The 23100-nt window shown below is 36.2% G+C and overlaps 1 protein-coding gene across 1 annotated transcript in view; it reads left to right on the forward strand.

Moving 5' to 3' along the window:
* The window catches only part of tbc1d32 (TBC1 domain family, member 32), a 46319-nt gene that overhangs the window by 1845 nt on the left and 21374 nt on the right, over positions 1 to 23100 (forward strand). The window contains exons 4-25 of the mRNA XM_079889358.1: positions 2562 to 2739; positions 2874 to 2945; positions 3051 to 3176; positions 5354 to 5432; positions 5544 to 5647; positions 5734 to 5795; positions 5896 to 6046; positions 6527 to 6586; positions 7275 to 7377; positions 8307 to 8444; positions 8547 to 8636; positions 9445 to 9587; positions 9886 to 10013; positions 10719 to 10920; positions 12451 to 12530; positions 12697 to 12835; positions 13243 to 13330; positions 13614 to 13732; positions 14170 to 14289; positions 15400 to 15488; positions 21143 to 21265; positions 21396 to 21504. Of these exons, the coding sequence (XP_079745484.1) occupies positions 2562 to 2739; positions 2874 to 2945; positions 3051 to 3176; positions 5354 to 5432; positions 5544 to 5647; positions 5734 to 5795; positions 5896 to 6046; positions 6527 to 6586; positions 7275 to 7377; positions 8307 to 8444; positions 8547 to 8636; positions 9445 to 9587; positions 9886 to 10013; positions 10719 to 10920; positions 12451 to 12530; positions 12697 to 12835; positions 13243 to 13330; positions 13614 to 13732; positions 14170 to 14289; positions 15400 to 15488; positions 21143 to 21265; positions 21396 to 21504 (2503 nt within the window). The remainder of the gene's footprint in view (positions 1 to 2561; positions 2740 to 2873; positions 2946 to 3050; positions 3177 to 5353; positions 5433 to 5543; positions 5648 to 5733; positions 5796 to 5895; positions 6047 to 6526; positions 6587 to 7274; positions 7378 to 8306; positions 8445 to 8546; positions 8637 to 9444; positions 9588 to 9885; positions 10014 to 10718; positions 10921 to 12450; positions 12531 to 12696; positions 12836 to 13242; positions 13331 to 13613; positions 13733 to 14169; positions 14290 to 15399; positions 15489 to 21142; positions 21266 to 21395; positions 21505 to 23100) is intronic.

The following is a 23100-nucleotide window of genomic DNA, read 5'->3' on the forward strand; positions in this document are numbered from 1 at the left end:
TATCATTTTTAGAAGGTTGTGGTTTAAAAATAAACATTCTGACATTAGAGGGTTGTATCGGTAAAAGAAGCCCCAAGAAGGTTGTGGTTTAATAATAAACATTCTGACATAAAACACTCAGTCAGCTACACTGTTTACTTCTGAATATTATAGTTTATTCACAGCCATCATTTGTAGTAACCTATTCACAAACTGTTTGCTCAAGCGTAGCATTTTTTTGGAGTTCACTGTGTAGCCTGCCCCCTGAATCGTTGTGCTTATTCATTTGTGGATGTTAACTGAATCGGTAAGTCACCTACGCTGTTTACTTCTGTATATTATATCTATCTATAAATTGGGGAACGCATATCTCTCGAACCGTTAGTCTGATGGATTTCAAACGTGACAGGTGTCTTACTACGGGCACGAGTAAGTGCAGTGCCAAGTTTGACGTTGTTTGGATTAGAAATGCAAAAGATATTGTTAAATATATATCGATAAAAGAAGCATGTAAGTAGCGTTTTCTCGGAGTTCACTGTGTAGCCTACTCCCTGAATCGTGTAGTTCAATTTTCCACATTTATTGTATGTCATTATGTCAGTATCAGTAGCCTATTTGCTTTCTACCATGCACAAATAAAAATGTCACTGAACTTTTGCTGTGTAATTGTAACAATGAGCACTCAAACACACCAAACCAACAATTACTAAAAACACACACAAAAACTGATTTTGCACGGGCACTTTGCACTGCTCCCTGAATCGACGCGCTTATTCATTTGTGGATGTAAACTGAATCTATAAGTCAGCTATGCTGTTTACTTCTGAATATTATATTTCATTCTGGTGTGCTTAACGTTGTCGCTACTATGTAATAGTAGCCTATGCTATTCACCAACTAAACATAGTGGTTTAAAAATAAACATTCTGACATTAGAGAGTTGTATCGGTCAAAGAAGCCCCAAGAAGGTTGTGGTTTAAAAATAAACATTCTGACAATCTGTCAGCTACACTGTTTACTTCTGAATATTATAGTTTGGTTCCAAAATGTGATAAATCCATTTTGATTAATTTGAGTAAAAATGTGTTTTCTTTACCAAGAAACCAACAATTACTAAAAACACACACAAAAACTGATTTTGCACGGGCACTTTGCACTGCTCCCTGAATCGACACGTTATTCATTTGTGGATGTAAACTGAATCTATATGTTAGCTATTCTGTTTACTTCTGAATATTTCATATTTCATTCTGGTGCGCTTAACGTTATCGCTACTGTGTATGTAATAGTAGCCTATGCTATTCACCAACTAAACATATCCTATTCAATGCGTTCACAGTCTCTTACACGGGCATCATTTGAAGTTGCCTTTTCACAAAGCATAAGTTTGCTCAAGCATAGCGTTTTCTCAGAGTTCACTGTGTGCTTTCTACCATGCACAAATAAAAATGTCACTGAACTTTTGCTGTGTAATTGTAACAATGAGCATTCAATCACACCAAACCAACAATTACTAAAAACACACACAAAAACTGATTTTGCACGGGCATTTTGCACTAGTTTATGATAAAGCCATAAAGCTTTGCGAATTACATAACTTAATCAAAACAGTAGAATATGAAATTACATATTTTAAGTCATTATATGAACAATGCATATTTTAACTTTATTTCAAAATACACTACCCTTTAAAAACTAGATTTTTTCAAATGTTTTTAAAGTTATGCTCGCCAACCATTTAGTTAAAACAGTAACATTTTGAAATATTATTACAATATAACTCAATCAAAATAACTCTTTTGTATTTTTATATATTTTTAAAATGTAATTTACTCATTTTTTATTATTCTTTTTTTACATTTGAAAATATTTGTGCTGCTTAATGCTTAATATCTACTTAAAAATGTTGGCAACCATGGTGCATTAGTAGTGTATCCAGATGTATTCAAATATATAACTTGATTATGGTATCATCAATGCTTCATGTGAGTGGTTTCTGTTTTCATTGTTACAGCAACTTTTCCGAGTATGGGTAGTTTAGTAGTTCATCACCATAAATTTAGTGAGATGGTATATCTGTCTTGAAATGTTTATGTTTTTGTTAAAAATCAATGATATGTGGTGTATCTAAAAGCACAAACTACAAACTGTTCTACATCTGACTTTGAACTTACTTCACGACCTTTAAAAAAGTATGTTTCTATGTAAAATGTAAAAAGTATGAATGAAAATCGGATGTACATCCACCATGTTGTTACTGTCACGTGACCAACCAGCATCAGTTGCGTCGCTTCACTGCCATTCATAAATCCTGTCCTGTGTCCTCATGGGATAGTAAAGTGCCCATTGAATGCATACTTCAGAATCTCAATGGTAGTAGTAGGTCATCCAAGTATTTTTCTCCTGGTATTTTTCAAATACTATGTATTCAGACATACTACTCTGTTGGTGTACTGTAATTTCACATACTTTATAGTAGGAAAGTATTCGATTATGAAAGCAGTGATGATGTTTACTTTTAGTTCCTCGAAGACTTGAATAGAAAATTATGATGTTAACATGACTTTTTTATATATCCGTAGGTATAAACAGATGATGCAGACTCTGAAACAGACCATGATGGTGGTTGTGGAATCACTAATCAATAAATTTGAGGAAGATCAGCTTAAGAAAGAGGAAATGGACAGGAAGATCCAACATGAACAGTCAGGCAACCATTACACTGACAACTGCTCTGACAGTGACTCTTCATTCAATCAGGTTGTTTTTGTATTACTTTAAATAAGTTACAGGGGCTGCAGTGTTTTATTTGACGTAGCATATCACAGTGTTTATCTCAGCTTTTCATACCATAGACTGAATCACTAACTGATGTCTTTGATTTCTTCACGTAGAGCTATGCATTTATCAAACATGAACAATTGCAAGTCATCGCTGAGAAGCTTGACCCCGGTAGACCACGAGAGGTGAAAGCTCATTCTCTGATACACCCCATTGTTTCAATTATAGAAAGGAAAGAACTGTGGTTCTGAGTCAGCATGATGCAGCTATCCTGATGTGTTTAACTACAGGTTCGCTGGGAAGCTTTGCAGTCTCTGTGCTATGCCCCTCCCTCTGATGTCCTGAGCTGTGAAAGCTGGACTGGTCTGCGCCGAAACCTCTCTGCTGCGCTCACTGACCCTGACCCTGAGCTCAGCGTAAGATCTAAGTGCTAAATAAGCACTGACCTTTGCCATGGTCCAAACAGCAAAACTGTTTCCTTAGCTGCTTAATGTGGAAATACAACATTTTCAAGCAGTTTCCAGAGAAGTGGTTTCATGTGGAACGGGAGGCCATGACCCATTACAGTGTTAATATTGAATCCCACAGTATGTGGGAGTTTATTAAATATTTTGAATCAGGGTTATTATAGCTAACTAAATCCATAAAAAAAAAACATGTTCATCACTTGAAATAAAATAAATGTGAACTGAAATAAAATTAAACATGAATAATTTAAGGCTGGAATACACTACACAACTTTTAAAACTCTCACAGACTAGGCTTAAAAAATACATTTATTTCTAGGCTTAAACCTAGTCCCAGACAAAAATTCAAGTTTGAGCTGTTTTAACTGAAAGCAACTTGCACTGACAAATCTTAAAATGTCACTGCCATTGTTTTGTCTCAAGATGCACACAAGTGATGTTTTTTTAATGCACCTTTATAAAAACTACTTACATAGGCCTAATCCTGGCTTAATCTAAGCCTTGTCTGTGAAACCAGGCCTAGGCATCATGACCACAGTAGTTGTTGTTGCAACTGTGTGTGCTGAGTGAGTCAAAAAACAAAAATGAGCCAAGCGCATTTGGATGCGGTCTTGGGTGGGTAGATGCGGTTGTAATGGACTCTACAGATTACAATGGGAGTTAGAAGTGATTGGCGCAGTCAGTTGTTTTATCTGAGCTGATGAGTCATATACAGCGGGGGAAATAAGTATTGAACACGTCATCATTTTTCTCAGTAAATATATTTCCACAGGTGCTATTGACATGAAATTTTCACCAGATGTTGGTAACAACCCAAGTAAGCCATACATACAAAGAAACAAACAAAAATAAGTTCAGAAATTAAGTTATGTGTAATAATGTGAAATGACACAGGGAAAAAGTATTGAACACATGAAGAAAGGGAGGCGCAAAAAGGCATGGAAAGCCAAGACAACTGCTGAAAATTTACAGTAATTAAAAAGCAATCCATCCCCCTGTCAATGGAAATTAATAACAGCTGGCTCAGTCCCAAATGATGGCCTACAAAAAGGTCTCATTGCCAAGGTGTCACACAAGACACATCTCATGATGGGTAAAAGCAAAGAGCTGTCTCAAGACCTGTGTTGGTCTTGAGACTAGTTATGTGTTGGAACAATTAGGTTGCGAAGGTCTTGAGACAGCTCTTTGCTTTTACCCATCATGAGATGTGTCTTGTGTGACACCTTGGCAATGAGACCTTTTTGTAGGCCATCATTTGGGACTGAACCAGCTGTTATTAATTTCCACTGACAGGGGGCTGGATTGCTTTTTAATTACTGTAAGTTTTCAGCAGTTGTCTTGGCTTTCCATGCCTTTTTGTGCCTCCCTTTCTTCATGTGTTCAATACTTTTTCCCTGTGTCATTTCACATTATTACACATAACTTAATTTCTGAACTTATTTTTGTTTGTTTCTTTGTATGTATGGTTTACTTGGGTTGTTACCAACATCTGGTGAAAATTTCATGTCAATAGCACCTGTGGAAATATATTTACTGAGAAAAATGATGACGTGTTCAATACTTATTTCCCCCGCTGTATATAGGGGCTAATTTGTTACTCATGTTCTGTTAATTTGCTTTTGTATTGTTATTGTTATTGTATTTGTATTGTATTTTAATGCAACCCTGGTAGATAGAGGACAGCTTTGGTTTCAGTAGCTACGCATCATACACTTCGATATGTATTCTAAAATCGGCTCAAAATATCAAACGTTTTGATCTCCTCCAACTGGATGGAATCCTAATCTGAAGCTGAAAAACTAAAAAAACTCCAACTGCCCAAAATCTGCAGAATGACACAGACTTTCTGCAACTATTGTGGACTCGTAAATCTGAAAATCTGCAGTGCAGTGTATTCCAGTCTTTAGACATATTTTCTGTCAGCTAGTTGCCAAGCAACATTTCTCATTTTAATTTAGTTTAATTTGATGTACTAAAATAATTAAACCAAAATGTAAATAGACTAAAACACAAAACTAATAAAAATGACAACATAATTACTAAAACTAACTAAAAGTATAATTGAGGTACTTAATATCTCAATGATACTAAAATAACACTGTCATGAACATATTCTGTTTTCACAGGATAAAGTCCTCCAGTTTTTTGCAAAAACATTTTCGTCTTCTCCATTAAATGTGACCAAGGATATCTACGCTAGCATTGGTAATAGTTTAAACTTACTTTAGCAGGATGCAATATGTTTTAATATTCAGTATATATGAAAATGAAGAGTCTGTCAATTCGTTCTCATGAAGTGTCAACATCTCTTTTCAGCAAAAAGCTTGGAGGCTCATTTCCTGTACCACAAGTTGAGTTTTCCCAGCGGTTCTTCAAGTATTGATGCGAACAGACCAGATATGGCCCGTCTCCTCAAACAGGTATATGTCATTTTATTCTCCTTGCATATGAATACAGTTTAGGTTGCTTGGATATAGATGAACTTGTTTCTTTTTGGTCGTTCCAGATGCGATTAATGAATGACTTTCAAAAGGAAGTGACAACTTTTTGGATACGACATCCTGAGAAGTGAGCTTTCATGTTTCAATCCCATTTCCCAAGTATTGTACACTATATCTTGATTGTGTCAGATTCTTGAAAATAAATGAGTTTTCATCCTGTGCTCTAGGTACATGGAGGAAATAATTGAGAACACCCTCTCTCTTCTCGCTCTGCATTCTGAACAAGGCATGAGCAGTCCCGGCTCAGAGAAATCCCTAGAGCCTATACACTTAATCTCTCTGCTGGATATCAAAGCCACCTGGTTTAAGAAATGGATGGTGAGCCAAATTTTTATCAAAGAATAAACAAAACCAGAAACACAAAACACACGAGTGTCATTTTCTAAATTAAGCTGTGTTCACAGCGACATGCAGCAACAAAGCGACATGATCCCAGTCCCGATACTTTAACGACAAGAAAACTGATTTGCTGTCTACAACATGGAATAGCATCCATGAATGTCACTCGTAAATGTTACTAGGCATTGTTTTTCCATGTCCAGTTTCCAATATATAAACTGATATTGATTGATTGATTGACATTGATTGATGTTCTTGGTGTGAACAGGCCTTTTACACTAAAAACAAGTAAAACGCAATTCAAGATATATTCTCTGAAATTCAAGTAAATGTATCTTCTTTTAAGGATGTTTAGGTATGTTTACTGGAAAATATGACCAATACTTATTTAAAAAAAAATTATTTATCTACTCAAACGATCAGAATAATTAAAATTGATGACTAAATATTGTTTTCTAGCATGGCTACTACAGCAGAACCGTTGTCTTAAGACTTCTTGAGAGGAAATACAAGTCTTTGGTGAGTTTTTCTATGTGGTATGCACAAACTAATGGTTGTAAATGCTAACTTCTAGCCTTAACCATAAATTCCAGTGAGAATGGAATACTAGCATACTGAAAACTGGATTTTATTTTTGATAATATGTAAAGCAATACAATAGACAATTTCAAACAATATTATACTCCATTGTTGTCACATGATGAGCACAGGATCCCCGCGGCTCCTTAAAAGGTCTTAACAAGTCTTAAATTCAGTTTTATTCAATTTAAGGGCATAAAAAGTCTTAAATATATCTATATATGTATATATGATTTAAATGTGAATGTTTAAATGTGGAAATTAATTGTTTACTATTTTATAAAACTTTTTTTGTCAAAACCTGTATTTGAACTAGTTGTTTAAATTTAGTTTTTTTTATCGTCATTTAATTGGCCTCTCATGTGGTATTTAATTTGTGTAGGTCTTAAAAAGCCTTACATTTGATTTTGAAAACATTGCAGATAGTCTGGAGCATGTTTTGCGGCATCAAACTAAAAATATTCATACTGTACGTTGCAGAAATTGTTGTGTACTTTGTAGTATGATAATATACTATTCCGAACATAATCAGTGTTCACTGGCTGGTTTAAATGGGTAAAATGAACAGTTTTTCAAGTGTCTCTAATAATAGTATGTGTTCAAGTGGTTATTAATCCTTTTTTCCCAGATTGTTAATGCTCTGCAGCAGTGCATTTATTACTTCGATTCCTGTGATTCAGTAAGAGAGGAAACCTTGGAAATTATCCACAGCCTGGAACATCAGCAGATTGGTACGGCTGAACTTTTGCCCACAATGTTCACATGCAGTATCATACTTTATCTGACAACCTGGCTTATGTTTTCCCCAGTGTGCCGTTACAGACTGTCCTCTCATGGTCAACTAGCTAGATTATCATTGCCAGAGATAATTCCAAGGGTTTGTGGACTTACAGTGAAAAATGTTCCCAGAATTCGGGTTCTGTATTGTAGCTGGAAGATTCACATGAAAAAACAAAACACCCAAACATACACACAGTATTGACTGATTGCGTTATCTTCTGCTGTATAGACAAGTCATAGCCACCAGACTTTTAAACCTCCCACAGCAGTAAAATATTCGTAACACATCAGCTATATTCAAAAGACGCTTATCTAGTTTCTGTGATCAGGGTCAGTTTATGATTCTTCCACACAATTCTCCTTTAAGGCCACTCATGTAGTATTACTATAGATTTCAGATGTCATATTTCGGTGGAATCAATCTACCTTATCTTTAAAAGGTCAAAATACTTGTAAAATTGCTTACTGGGTGAAAATCACAGAAATATGTAATGGTGACATGCTGACATTTAAAAAAAAATTACATGTACTTTTATGTATATACACTATAAATATTTATTTTTCTTTGTTCCAGCATTTGGCATGGCAATTTAGTAGTCCACCCACAAAAACTGACTTTACAAAAAAAAAAAAAAAAATTCTTCCTTTTTGTTATGGGACTTGGACGTGTATTTTACGAGTTTTGTTAGACCCAGTAAATAACCCAAACTATTTTCTCCTCTAATGCTTTTTGAATATGCAACCTTTCTGCACTCAGGTTTGTGTAAAGATAAAATTGTATATTTCAGTGCTAATTTAGAAACTGGAGGTCACATGCAAATGACTGAATCCATTTAGAGCATGCTCTGCGAATGAGATGTTCTTGTGTTTTGCCCCTCAGGCCCTGCTCGGAGAACTCTCTACACTTCTAAAGAGCTGGAGTTTGTTTATTTCGTTCACTCGCTGTGTGTGCTCGGGAGGCTTGTGATGTACACTAATGGAAGGAAACTTTTCCCCATTAAAGTGAAGAAGCGGAGAGGTAAGTTTGGAGGGGAGGAAGCAATCATTTTTGAGAATAACAAGTCTGACTCACTAAATGATCTCTACGTGTTAAACGCATTAAACTTGTGGCCTTTTTCAGATCCGGTAACTTTGACTGACTTGGTTGTGATTCTGATCAATATCATATACCAACACCCAAAACCATCCTGTGGTGAGACACCACATGCAGGTGCGTCATAAGAGTACCAAAGTGATAAACTCTGATTAACTCTACATCAGAAACTCAACCACGCCTGCCCATAAGGAGTGTGTCTAAGTGTGGGATTTTTTTAATGATTAGCACTAACATTATGTAAATGTTAGTGCTAATATGGGTGTGCCAGATCATCCTTCTCACCGTGACACAACTGTATTAGAACAAGGGCCTATTATGTCTTCCTCAGGTTAATGAACTTACTTCCTTGGGAGGATAAATGATTCAATCTTATCTAGAAAACTTACAGGACTGCACTTTATACAGTTCCAATGATTATCTTATTATGTGGAGCTGATTATTGATTTGGATGCTTATTTAAAGGGAAACTGTAGTTCACCAAAATAAATATAATTTTTTTTTATTTTCTCACTCTCATGTTGTTCCAAACCTGTATGACTTTCTTCATTTTTTGAAATTGTGTTAAAAAAGTGACCATCAGATTATTCAACATTTCTCATTTTGCGTTCCACAGAGGAAAGAAAGTCATACGAATTTGGAGTAAATGATGACAGAATTCTCATTTTCAGGTGAACCAGGCTTTAACCAGGTAGCGTAAATCACAAATCACTTATTAAGGCACATAACATATTTTTTAAAAGAGGTAGACACTGGAAGAAATACTACTTTTCTCTTGGTTTGTCTTTGTCGGACATATTGTGCTGCACTTTAAATCATTCATTAACTGAGATCGGCAGTAAAACTAAAGGCCAACAACAGAGGGGTCTTAAAGCTCCCAACGAGTTATTACAGGTATGTATGTCTGTGTTTGTGTATTCTCTAGACTCCCTGTCTCCCACTCATCTTGTGATGGAGGTGTTAAGGACCCTGTGTGACCGCACTGAGTGTGCTGTGGAGTGTCTCTACCAAATCCCTGTTATAGAGACTCTGCTGGCTCCCGTTATCACCCTGCTTAAAGGAAAGCTGGTCAGCTGAACACGAACACTTACATCAGCATATGTGTTATCAAGAGTCTAGACATAATTATGAAATGTGAAATTTCTGTACATATAAGAGAGGAATTGATGCCATTTCCATGATGTGTCGTCATTCAATACGTGAACAGAATATTTTTACAGTTTCACTACAGAAGAAACCTGTTCATTTAAATCCTGAAATAAAACTGTAAGCTTTTATATAACATCTCATCAGAGACCTCATCTGCAGCATTTTATATGCATTATACTGTTCACCCCAAGCATTTTCAATTTGTCTTTTGTTGCAGCCCAAATTAAATTCCCTAGAAAGTGCCCTGACTCACATAGCAGACACCCTGGCGAGGATCGCTACCACTGAACGAGGTTTATCACTCCTGCTTTATGACAGAAATCTCGTCTCGGCCGAGGGTGAAAGGTAAGTAAATCTAATTTTGCTCTCAGGTTACATTCATTATTTTTTCTTCCTGCTAGTGTCATCTCGAGCTAGTCAGCACTTGCGCCATATATATCATCATGCATAGAATGAAAGATGAGCTTCTTAATAAAAGAAAGGACCCTTTCACACCAGTGTCTTTAGTGAGATGAGTTGTAACATACTCTGTAAAAGAAACAAGATGAATGCCATTAAAATAGAATCCACCTTATTTTGCAATGCGAAAGTAAGCTTTGAGAATTCCCGATTTATTAGCTACTATAGGTAAATAACTAGAAGAATAACAAAGTGCAGTAAAGGGTATAACTCTTTGCGCTACAAACAAGTGTGTTTATGATTACGATAATAAATACAAATAATATGATAACAAATACCAGTTTGCAATATCAAGCAACATAACAGACTGCGTCTGTACAGCTAAAATAATTGGAAACCGATGATACCAGAAGCCTTGCACATTCAAGTTACAAATGTCTGCACCTACTCTTATGTTTAAAATAAGTTGAATAATATAGAATAGAATTGCCCATGTTGTTATCCACTACGCTATACCACCATTCATTTGACCACACTAATCCAGCAGTTAAAATCACAGTTTCCATTTCTAAAATAACATTCACAGATCCAGGCACTTTAATATTTTATCATAAAACACGGTGCTAATATGTTGTGCTGTTATTTCCACAGTATTTCAGCTGCACATGTGGTTGTGCAGTTTACTCAGAGGCTGTTGGCAAAAGAGCTGCATGTGTTCAGTGAGCTGGAGATTTCTACTGCCGTGAGCGGGGCCTTTATCTTCGTCTGTCGGCAGATGTACAACACCTGCGAGGGGCTGCAAGTTCTACGGCCATACACACTGCATGAGTGCATCGCTAAAGCCTGGAGAACGGTGAGCTTTATACACATTAGCCTCACTAGTTCAGTTATTACCAATGTGCTCTTTAGCTGGCTGTTTCATCCAGACTAACAATAAAGTAAATATAAAATTGTGATGACCTTGTGGGCTTTAAACCTACAATCCTTCAGTTACAAGCCCAGATGTTTTACCGCTATGCCATAGCACAAGGGTTGGCAACCTATGGCACACGGAGGGATGATCACAGAAGCTTGCGAATGGTTTGTCGGGTCTTTGTGTTAGCGCAGGTATCCTCGCTTGGTGTGCATAAACGATTTTTAGGGACCATAGGTTATAACTGTTAAAAAGCTTTTAAAAGTATATTTCCTATGGTAAATTGCCTGTATTGGCTGTAAATGGTCTTGTTTCTTCTATGATTTAAGTGGTTACATGCTTGCTAAATAAATCAAAATATTGTTTTATACATGAGCTTAAAGGCCTTAAAATGCACACATTTAGAATAAGTTTTATCTTAATCATCCTATCAATGATTATATAAAAGCCAGAATTGCATCATCTTATTTTAGTCATCTAACTAGTCTTATGTCTGTGGTTGTAGGAGTTAGGAGTGTCATGAGGTCAGTGCCACAGAAATTTAGTAACTTTAATTAGTAATCCTTTAATCATAAAATAAATTGTATGTCTATCTTTGGTGTTGTAATGTTTTATGAAAAGACGTGCCTGATGAATTTTTGTCTGGGAATCTGACCAGTCCCTGTCTCATACTGCCAAATATATTACCGTTTAAACATTTTGGGTCAGAAAGACTTTAAAATTATTTGAAATAAGTTTTTTTACACTTACCAAGGAAGGCTGCATTTATTTGATTATAAAAACAGTAATAATTGTGAAATATTATTACAATTTAAAAATAACTGTTTTCTATTTGAATATATTTAAAAAGTGTAATTTATTCCTGTGATGGCAAAGCTGAATTTTCAGCATCATTACTTCAGTCTTCAGTGTCACATGATCCTTGAGAAATCATTCTAATATGCTGATTTGGTGCAGGAAACATTTCTTATTATTATCAATGTTAAATGTTATATGAAATAGACATCTTTTCTAAAAAAATAAAAATGCTGTCACTTTTGATTCATTTAAAGTATTTTTTCTTTTAAAAAAATCTTGCTGACCTTACTGAAAATTTATTTTTTGTTATTATCAGTCCTCTCACAGCCAAAATCAAGCATCCATTATTTTTTTTATTTTTTTTAGCTTATTCTGAACTGCTGCTTTAGAGCCTGCAGTGTCTGTTCCCCAGGCAAAACAGTATTAATGTTGGAAGAAAAGAACGTCCAATCTCTGGGCTGTGTGAAGAGGATTTGTTGAATATAGAAGCAGCAGTAAAGTGCTGCGCCATCATTAATGAAACCTCCCGGGGGTTCCCCTGCCTTCAAAAAGGCTGAGTTCGAACGGTGTGAGGAATCAACATTGCATTCAACATGTCGTCTCATTATTTAGCCAATGGGTTTGAATGCCGTGTAGCAGTCCAGCCTGACAGCGAATTCTCTTCCCCCACAGACAAGCTCAATGTCAGAGAGAGTTCCCACTCCTGTTCCTGGAGCTCCCCCAGTGCTGGCTTCCCAGGAGCTGCAGAGCGTGTGAGTATCTCTCCATCATGCCTGCAGTGATCCCCTGTTCCTTCACAAGCTGTTTGTTTCTGTGCTAAACTCGAGCTTGGCCTGCCAATGCTGTTTCGTGGGAATGAATCAACAAGAACAAGAAATAATGAACTCTCTTCCTGAATCTTTTATCCTGGTTCTACAGGGTGGCCTGGGAAGAGATGCTGTTGGACAACCTGCTGAATTTTGCTGCCACACCAAAAGGACTGCTGCTCCTCCAACAGACTGGAGCCATTAACGAGTGCGTCGCCTACATGTTCTCAAGATTCACCAAAAAACTACAGGTGATATAACTTTCAAAAGCATTTTATTCTGATAAAGAGTATTAGTGGCTAGTGATACTTATATTAAAAGTTCACCCAAAAAGTGTGGTCATATGATCTCAATATGGTGGCCACCATAACTTTTCATAATAGAATAGAATAGAATAGAATAGAATAGAATAGAATAGAATAGAATAGAATAGAATAGAATAAAATAGAATAGAATAGAATAATACCCTTGTGAACAGTATATAAAATGTATATAAAATCAATTTGTAGTGTACATTTATGCACAAGTTTTCATTACTTGAGTCTATTCGCTTGCATTTGGGAACATTTATTTGAATTGTTTTGCGTTAGATATTACATATTTTCAGACTCTGGAATTTGAAGGATGTGTGTTTCCTCCATTCTTTCTCTTATCTTAGGTCAGCAGGTGTGAGAAGTTTGGTTATGGTGTGATGGTGACCCAGGTGGCTTCCACAGCCCCAGGCATTGTGGCCTTGCAAAGCTCAGGTACATGTAGATAGAAGTATTATTTATGACCAATTTCATCTATATCAAGAGAGTTAAGAACATCATCTTCCATATTTTCTCCTTACAGCTTCAGACAGCAAGGGTCACGTTAAAAAAAAATACTGAATTACATTGTTAGTGTTTCTGCAATCATTACATTTCCTGGTACTATTGATCATGCACGCCATTAGTCACTGAGACGACGTTGCACAAGGGAAATGTTTTAACATGGAAACTAGGTTTTCAGGCTGTTGAAGGAGTTGAACTTTGAGTGGATTCGCAGGATTTTTCCAAACAATCGTGGTGGAGCTGTGGTCAGCCTTGGAGTGTGGTCGAGAGGATGTGAGGGTGGTCCATCCGAAATCTACTCCAATGGACCCTATTGACAGGAGCTGCCTCAAGGTTCTGACTCCCCTATCATTTATCTTACAATTAATATTCAGAAATGTTTTGCTATTTACAGTTATTTAGAAGCAAAAGCAATGCTTCATTGAGATTCTATGAATAAGGCTTCGATTTGCCAATTTCCACAGTCTGCCTACAAAAGCTACACTGAATAATTCCATAAATAAATGCAACAGTGCGCACAATGACCCACCAACCACATTGAAGTTAATATGAAATTACATTCACAACCCATTTTACCTGGTTAACATTATCCAGTAGCAAATTATTACATTTAATAAAAGATTATGAAAACAGACCTTTTTTCATTTTGTTTTGAATAAACCATTAAGGACGAACACTAAATATCAAAATACTTTTTGACATTGTTTTGACCCCAAATATGGGTGATATATTTCTGAATGACTCTGAGTTAGTTTTGTGTGTGTGTGTAGTCCTTCCTGTCTCTAGTCAATCTGCTTTCTTCACCTCACGCTGTGTGGGAGCTGCTGGGACATCGAGTGCTTCCTAATAAGACAGAGTACAATCTGAGAGAGATGGCCACATCAGTTTTAGTGAGTATAATAGACAAACCCAAACTGGCCTATATATGTCTAGTCTCAGCTCACAGCCATGAACCGCCCACAGTCTGTTCACTGATCTTCTGATGCCTATTGTTCACATAACTAACTTGTATTGAGTGATTTCTCAATACAAACAGTATAAAAGTAGGAATTTTTCCGTGAGCGGAATGAGCAGTATATACAGGGTTGTTTTATTCTGAATGAATAAAACTTTCTTTCTTTTTTTAGCAAGGATGAATTAAATTGATCAAAAAAGACAGTAAAGACTTTTATATTGTTCGAAAAATTTCTATTTAAAAAAATGATCTTATGATCTTTCTATTCATCAAGAATCCTGAAAAAAAAAACTAAAAAAAAACATATTAAGCAGCACAACTGTTTTCACCTGTGGTAATAATAACATTTCTTAATAATATGTGCCAAATCAGCATTTTAAAATGATTTCTAATCACAGCAGTAATGACCGTTGAAAATTCAGCTTTGCATCACAGGAATACATGACATTTTTAAATATATTAATGTATGAAAATCAATTCAAATATGTAATAATTTGCATTTAAAGTGTCATTCTATTTTACAATAGCACTGTGTTTACTGTATTTTTAATCAAATAAATGCAGCCTTGGTGAGCATATTAAAAAAATATAAAAATATCTTACTGACTCTAAATTTTGCAACGATAGTATGTATATTAACTAATGATTTTACAGAGTCTCTACACATTTCCCTCCCTTTTCCTGTAATTTTTGTACAACCATTCATAGGGGACTGATTTATCATGTTTTTAAATGAACTGTGGTTGGTTACTGTACATGGCCAGAAGGTGTCTTCCAGTCTAAGTTGGTGGTTCTTGGCTACACAAGACTAAATCATATCTAAGTTGTGTCTGCTGATAAAACAGTATTGATGAAGAGACAAGTAAAACTCTCAGAGTTGTTTAATATGAAATTTAGCAGCTCAGATTTTCTTCATTTGCAGTTCAAATCATGATCATTGGAGGGCACACTTTGACTGGTGTGTCTTTGAACTCGCTCTGGTCTTTGTCACACTTATTTTGAAATCATGCATTTTTGATAATGACTCACTGACTCTTCCCTTTAGGACCTGATTGACCGCCTCATCATTATTAACTCTGATGCAAAGGTTCACTCCCTTTTCAACTACGAGCAGTCCCACACGTTTGGCCTGAGGTAAGATCAATAGTTCACTTCTCTCTACCAGTAAATGGACAGGAAGAGCACAGAAGTGATAGAGGGTCCTTATAGAGGTTTATTATCTGATTAGTCTTTTTTTCTCCGTTCATTCTTCTCTGGGGATCAATGGCTGATTGATTCAGCTCTTTGTGTTCTCTGTGCTATGATTATCCTGAATTAATGCCAGACAGGGTGATACCAGGATATGAAAGAGTTCTCGGGATCTCAAAGGAACTAGAATTGACTGGTGTAATCCATCTACTTATTAAAAAGGAACACTTTTGATGCATTTTGTTCACATATAAATGAATTACCGTAGTTTAAAAATAAATTATTTTTTATATTTTTTAGCAGCTGTCAGAAACAGAATTGGTTCAGCACTTTAGATCACTTGCCACAGCTTGAGATCACATTTACATAGATGCATAGTGCTGTGCCAGTTATTTCCCTCCCCAGTGGTATTTATATTAAAAAGGATTATGTCAATATTAGAGCCCTGCACGGGCCTCAAATCTAGGCCCGAGCCCGGCCCTGGCCCGAGACACTCAGGCCCTAGCCCGACCCGTGTCCGACAGCTCATCAGAATTATCAGCCCGAGTCCGACCCGAGCCCGTTTTTTATTTTTTTTTCCACAGCGGCAGCCTGCCCTATTTGCAGCCATTAAAATATGTCCGTTGTGTTAGTTATGTTAAGTTCATTGCTTTATTAAGTTAATTTAGACAAATGTTTGGAGCATTTAAAAAAAAAAAAAAAAAAAGACGACCAAGCAAGCCGAGCCAACAGCGAGTAAAACATGTTTGATCAATTTAGCCTCTCAAATCAATACTAATACTTTACTTGGCTACAATAAAATCCATAGATATAAAACACTTCAAGCATATCACACAGACAGTTAGTTTAATGTTTAATGTTTGACAGTTAGTAAAATTTTTTTGAAATACTGAGGCAGGCTCAGACTGCTCGCAACAGCGCTCGCAAACGAAATGAGCAATAGCTAATCTAAACAAATTAAATTAAATAAATCAAAAACAAACTTGCAGGTTATCTTACCTCAAAAATGCACCACAGAACATGGCCATTCTTTTTCCAGTAGTTTCCAACAGTTAAACGAAAATAAAGTCCAATAAAACGAAAAGTTAGAACAGTTAATTATAAGATTATGAAAGTTATGAGGTTATTAAATGTCTTTCTATGTTTGTTTTTCTATCGTCGACAGCAACTTCTCATATTTTTTTAATTAATGTCTAAAAATATAAAAAGAAGGATAACCCAAAAAAGGCCCGAGGCCCGGCCCGCATGTGAACTATGACGTGAAAATTGGCCCGAAGCCCGGCCCTAGGGGTATAAAAAGTCGGGGCCCGTCGGGCTCGGGCTGAAATGCAGGGCTTTAGTCAATATTATCATTATGAGTATAACATAACGTAACCCTCCACATTTCATAAGGAGCCTTTTTTAGAGATTTTAATCTAGGTTTCTGAAAAGGGCAAAATAGTTGAGTATTAAGAACAAGGTGGTAATAAAAATCATGTATTAATATTGCATGAACAGACTATCAATTTACAGATGTATATTCAGTGGTTTGACACTCTCAGCAGCTAATAATTCACCCCACAATACACAGTGTTGTTGGCGCAAACAATGTTTATGCTCACTGCAAGTGAACTATTTATTTTATTGTGTTTTATTTTATCTTGTGTCGTTTTAATGATGCTTTTCACGGATGAGAAAATGTTAAGCAACCTACCCATTTTGGCATCTGCCTAGTTAGGTTAGTGCCAAAATACTGCAGAGGTCAATTGGATGAACAGCCTTTGACAGCAAAAGATATAGGACGCTTTTTCTCCTCCCTTTTAACTTCTCCTAACTATGTGATAAATGGTTAGTTATTAGTTATTATTTGCATGTGGCATCGTTTTTCCAAGTCCAGAACCAGAGTTGGAGTATGGCAGGAGATTAGGTTCTATTTGAGCGTAAACATTTATAGATATGAAAAAGTGTGTTCAATCATTTTAATCCATTCTCTCTTCCTGTGAGTTTCTTAGCGTGTGTTTGTCTTATTCCGCCTGAATCTAAATCTTTATATGGCATTTTGCCTCAGTGCAGAGGAAGTTGCCTTTGGCAATCCAAAGAACAATTGTGATGATGAAACCAAGTACTGTTTATTTGTTGCTGTCATGTTAGGTTTGCTGTATTTCCCTTAATAAAGTCAAGATGTAAGTTGTGGCATAGAAAAGAGTGAGATCCTCAGGCATATTCTGGTAAAAATATAGAAATGCATTATTTTCATCATTATCTATCCGGTAACAGTTCATGTTAATAAAGTTAATAAAGATAAATAAGGAGAAACTACCAATTAGTACTTTCTGAAGAAAATGTGTGTGGTTGCCCATGTAAAACTCCTCTTTTTGAAAGTTGTGAAAACACTATTGTGGAGTTTTTTTCTTTTGCTATTTTAGCAAGTGGAAACAAAATATATTTAATGTAGTCTCTCTTTCACTACTATTGACAACTATGACAACTTCCGCTTCTGAGAAACCTGGAAATGTGAAAAGGGTCAAATGGTTGCATGTCAAACGAGCCCCGATGATGGTCTGCTTGAGAAATCTTTTACCCTCACGCGGAATCCCTGATCGGGTGGGATTCCTATTAAAAAATTGCCTGTGAAAATTTGCCGAACAAAAGTAAATCTGACCACACCCTGAGCCTTAAGGTTACGTCATCCTAGAAGACCATGAAAACAGTCATACAGTGCCCTCCACAATTAATGGCACCCCTGGTAAATATGATCAAAACTGGCTGTAAAAAATAAATCTGCATCGTTTATCCTTTTGATCTTTCATTCAAAAAATGTGCAAAATTCTAACCTTTCATTGAAGTAAAAGAATTGAAAGTGGGGGGAAATCACATTATGAAATAAATGTTTTTCTCCAAAACACGTTGGCCACAATTATTGGCACCCCTAGAATTTTTTACAAGTAAAATATCTCTGAAGTATATTCCCATTAATATTTACCTTTTTTAGTACACCAGGGTGACTAGGAACATGAAACTGTCCAGCTATGACTTCGTGTTTCACAGGAGTTTAAATATGAGGAAACACAAAGGCCAAATCCCCTTAATCATCCATCACAATGAGTAAAACCACAGAATATAGTTCTGATGCGTAGCAAAAGATTGTTGACCATCACAAAATAGAAAGTGGCTGTAAGACAATAGCTAAAGAATTGAAAATCCCCATTTTGACCATCAGGGCAATAATTAAGAAGTTCCAATCAACTAAGATGTTACGAATCTGCCAGGAAGAGGACGTGTGTCTATACTGTCTTAATGCACGGCGAGGATGAAAGTTTGAGTGGCCAAAGACTCTCCAAGGATCACAGATGGAGAATTGCAGAGATTAGTTGAGTCTTGGGGTCAGAAAGCCAAAAAAAAAAACTAAAAAAAAACCTACATCCCCACATGTTGTTTGGTAGGGTTTCAAGAAAAATCCTCCTCGCTCCTCCAGAAACAAACTCCAGCAAATTTAATTGTCAGACACGACTGGATCTTCAAACGGCACAGGGTTCTGTGGTCAGATGAGACTAAAAAAATAGCTTTTTGGCAGCAAACACACTAGATGGGTTTGGTGAACACAAGGATAAAAAGTACCCCATGTGTACAATTTAATATACCGTTGGATCTTTAATGTTGTGGGCATATTTTTCTGCTGGAGGTCCTGGATTTCTTGTTCAGATACATGGCATCGTGGATTCTATCACAAATCAACAGATAAAAAATCAAAACCTGATGCCTTCTGCTAGAAATCTTATAATGGGCCGTGGTTGGATCTTCCATCAGGACAACGATCCAAAACAAACATCAAAATCAACACAAAAATTTGTTGCGGAGCACAAAATGAAGCTTCTGCCATGACCGTCCCAGTCCCCTGACCTGATGAGTGGGCTGAACTGAAGAGAAGAAGCACAAACATGGATCTGGGAATCTGAAGGATCTGGATAGATTCTGTGTGGAGGAATGGTCTCTGATCTCTTGTCAGGTGTTCTCCAAACTCATCAGGCATTATAGGAGAAGACTCAGAGCTGGTATCTTGTCAAAAGGAGATTGCAAAAAGTATTTAATAAAAGGGTGCCAATAATTGTGGCCAACGTGTTTTGGAGAAAAACATTTATTTCATAATGTGATTTTCCCCCCCACATTCAATTTTTTTACTTAAATGAAAGGTTAGAATTTTGCAAATTTTTTGAATGAAAGATCAAAAGGATAAACAATGCAGATTTATTTTTGATCATATTTACCAGGGGTGCCATTAATTGTGGAGGGCACTGTACAATGTATGATCAGCACACAGTGTACAAAAGTTTACCAAACAAACTCTTAACTCAATAACCAGAAATTAGTCAAGGTTCAGTCTTTTGAATTCTTGTCTCCTTATCTAAAATACCAACTCTTAAAGAAACTCTAAAACTATGATTTCAACTTATAAGTTCAAATGGATGACATTCTATGAAGTAACGATTGCAATAACCAGCCAGACAGTGCAGCATATCTGTCATTTGATAAAGTGACTCAGTAATAGATGTCTGGCTGTTGGGATGGCAGGGCTCAAGAGGTGAATGGGCACATAAAGCAACAGAATTTCCTGGGTGTGGGTATGTGGGAAATGACAAAACTGTGACTCTTTTATTTGTGGAGAGATCCACATGCTACATGGAACATGGTCCGTTTCCAATATCAGCATGCAGTTCACGCCCTCGGTCATCTGAGGTGTGTTTTGAAGTCCTTCAGCTCAAGTATTTATCTGTAGATGTTACAATATCACAGTTGTGTATAGATAAATCGCCCCCTTGTGTCAGATTTGAGACTAAGCATTAGGCCCATTTAAAAAATTAAAAACAAATGAGGTTAACCAGCATTATTATGCATCTGATTTGTAAAGGTGTTTAATTTTTTTAGTCAAAATAAAAATCTGTTGTTGTTTTTTTGCAACCTTCCTATCATTCAGTAACTACATATTATATTTTATAGAATTTACAGACTTTAAAGAGCTGAGTGCTGTTAGGATTATCTGTATCCAAACATCTGACAGTTATTATGCTTTGGATAGCCCACTCGGCCTTGTGATCACAGTCACATTAGCAGAGAACAGGCTGCGTCCAAAGGCTAAGGCTGCTGACTTCACAGCCAGTGTTTCTGAATGAAGGAACATCCTAAGTTAACTGAGTTCAGACAGACTTCTAAGGCACTATAATATCTATAACGTCATGTCTAATGACCGAGAACAAATTCAACTGAGCTTTAGACATTAGTCTACTAATGAGTTATAAGTTAAAAATAATGAAAAAGAATTACATTTATGAATGAATTGACACCTACCTACAAATGCCTTGTTGTTTCTGCATTTTTAAGCTGGGGTAAGAGAAAGTATTTTAACATAATAAAATGACTTATGATTATGAATTTAAATTTAAGGTAATGTAGAAAAGTTGTAATGCAAACATCAAGTAAAAATGTTATGGTACGGAAGTATGCACCGATACTGAATGCACCATCCATCCATCCATCCATTTCTCAGCTATGCACAATTAAAGTAATGTTGCTTGTTCTTTGTTTTCCTTTTTAAACACTTCTGTATCCCATCTGCGCTCTTCCAGGCTCTTGAGTGTGCTGTGTTGTAACCTGGATTCTTTTCTTCTGCTGGAGTCTCAGTATAACCTCACCGAGTTACTGCTGCAGGGTCAGAAGGACAATGTCACAGAGCCGCCCTCAGGTGAAGGGTGAGTGACCAACTCTGACTCTGTAGTTCAACAAGACTTTACCATAGACTTAGATATCCTGTATGTACAATATGAGCATACTGTGGAAACACTATACATTAATTCTTTATACTGTCTTCATCACCCTTAGGGAATTCATCATCGATGGACTGTCTGTGGAAAGAAACCATATCCTTGTTCGAATCTGCACAGTTGGTGGCCCGTCAGAGAGGAGACTTCCTCACAGAGGCCTGGAGAAGGTGAGGGTGCAGTTGTGTACAGTTTATCACGTTGTAGATACAGAACCACTGAAGCAAGTGTCACAGTTTGCAATTTGGTTGCAAGACACATTATTTATTTACACTGTGAATTAAAAGCTGTTTCATCCTGGTTATTCAGTTCGGAAAAGGGATAGTGAGATTTAATCTGTTATTGAAGACAGTATGCTTTTGCACAATTTTACATCATTGTAACTGTGCCCAAGTTAATAATCTAGTTTTAGATGCCTCTACATCTCATGTTTAGAATTTAAAAAACAGAAATGGGGTCTTACATATCAGCATTTATATATCAACATTATTTCCATGGAGGGGTTTATTGCTGCTTTGTCAGTTGTTTATTAAGAATGTGCTGTATTTCAAATGTCTCAGAAATTATTTTAGTGGTGTGAACAACAAATATTGTTCTTCTAAATAGAGCTTTGCTGATCCTTTGTTGTAATGTAAAGAGGATTTGCGAATTCTGGTTACAAAAATAGATGCATAGGTGACAGTTTGAGTGATGACTGAATATGACACATAGTATGTGGCTCTGGTTGATGACTCAACGGATCTTTAAGTGATTATCACGACTGGATCAAAAAAAACAAAACAAACAAACAAAAAAAAACCTGCAGCCTTTTGTGTTTGACAAACAAAGCCCTTATGTGTTATTCTTTATTTTTCATTTGTTTTATAATGAAACCAGACTCTTGATTTGAAACTGCAATAAATATGTATTATTGTAGCAAAGGAAAAAATGTGTTTTGGCACAGTTAATGGAGATGCTTAAAGTTTAGAAAATTGTGACCTCAGGAGGTCAGACAAAATATACCTTAAGTAAGCTGCCATTCAGTACTAGTGATTAGCTTGTTTCAGACCAAAGGTTGGTTTGTAGTTATTGATAAATGTATTTTTTTTTTTGATAAAATATTAAAGGGATTGTTCACCTAAAAAGGAGAAATCTGTCATCATTTACTCACCCTCAAGTTGTTCCAAACCTGTATGAGTTTCTTTCTTCTGTTGTCGAACACAAAGGCAAGGCAAGGCAAGTTTATTTATATAGCACATTTCATACACAATGGCAATTCAAAGTGCTTTACATAGAAGAAATTAAAAATAATAAAAAGAAATAAGAATAATTAAAACAGTTTAGAAAAATAAAAAATAAAATACAGTACAGTACAGTCGGACGAACATTGGCACAGTGCTCATTCAGTAAATGCATAGCTAAACAGATGTGTTTTGAGTCTGGATTTGAATGTGACTACAGTAGGAGCACATCTGATCTCCTCTGGAAGCTGGTTCCAGTTGCGGCTGGCATAATAGCTAAAAGCGGACTCGCCATGCTTAGAGTGAACCCTTGGTATTTCTAGCTGATATGATCCTAGTGATCTGAGTGATCTGTTGGGTTTATATTCAGTGAGCATATCTGCAATATATTGCGGTCCTAGGCCATTGAATGATTTATATACCAGTAATAATACTTTAAAATCAATCCTAAATTTAACTGGGAGCCAGTGTAAAGACCTGAGGACTGGTGTGATATGTTCATATTTTCTGGTTCTGCTCAGAATCCTGGCGGCAGCGTTCTGTATG

This window comes from Squalius cephalus (genome assembly GCF_949319135.1).
Source record: "Squalius cephalus genome assembly, chromosome: 12".
In the NCBI taxonomy this organism is placed as follows: domain Eukaryota; kingdom Metazoa; phylum Chordata; class Actinopteri; order Cypriniformes; family Leuciscidae; genus Squalius; species Squalius cephalus.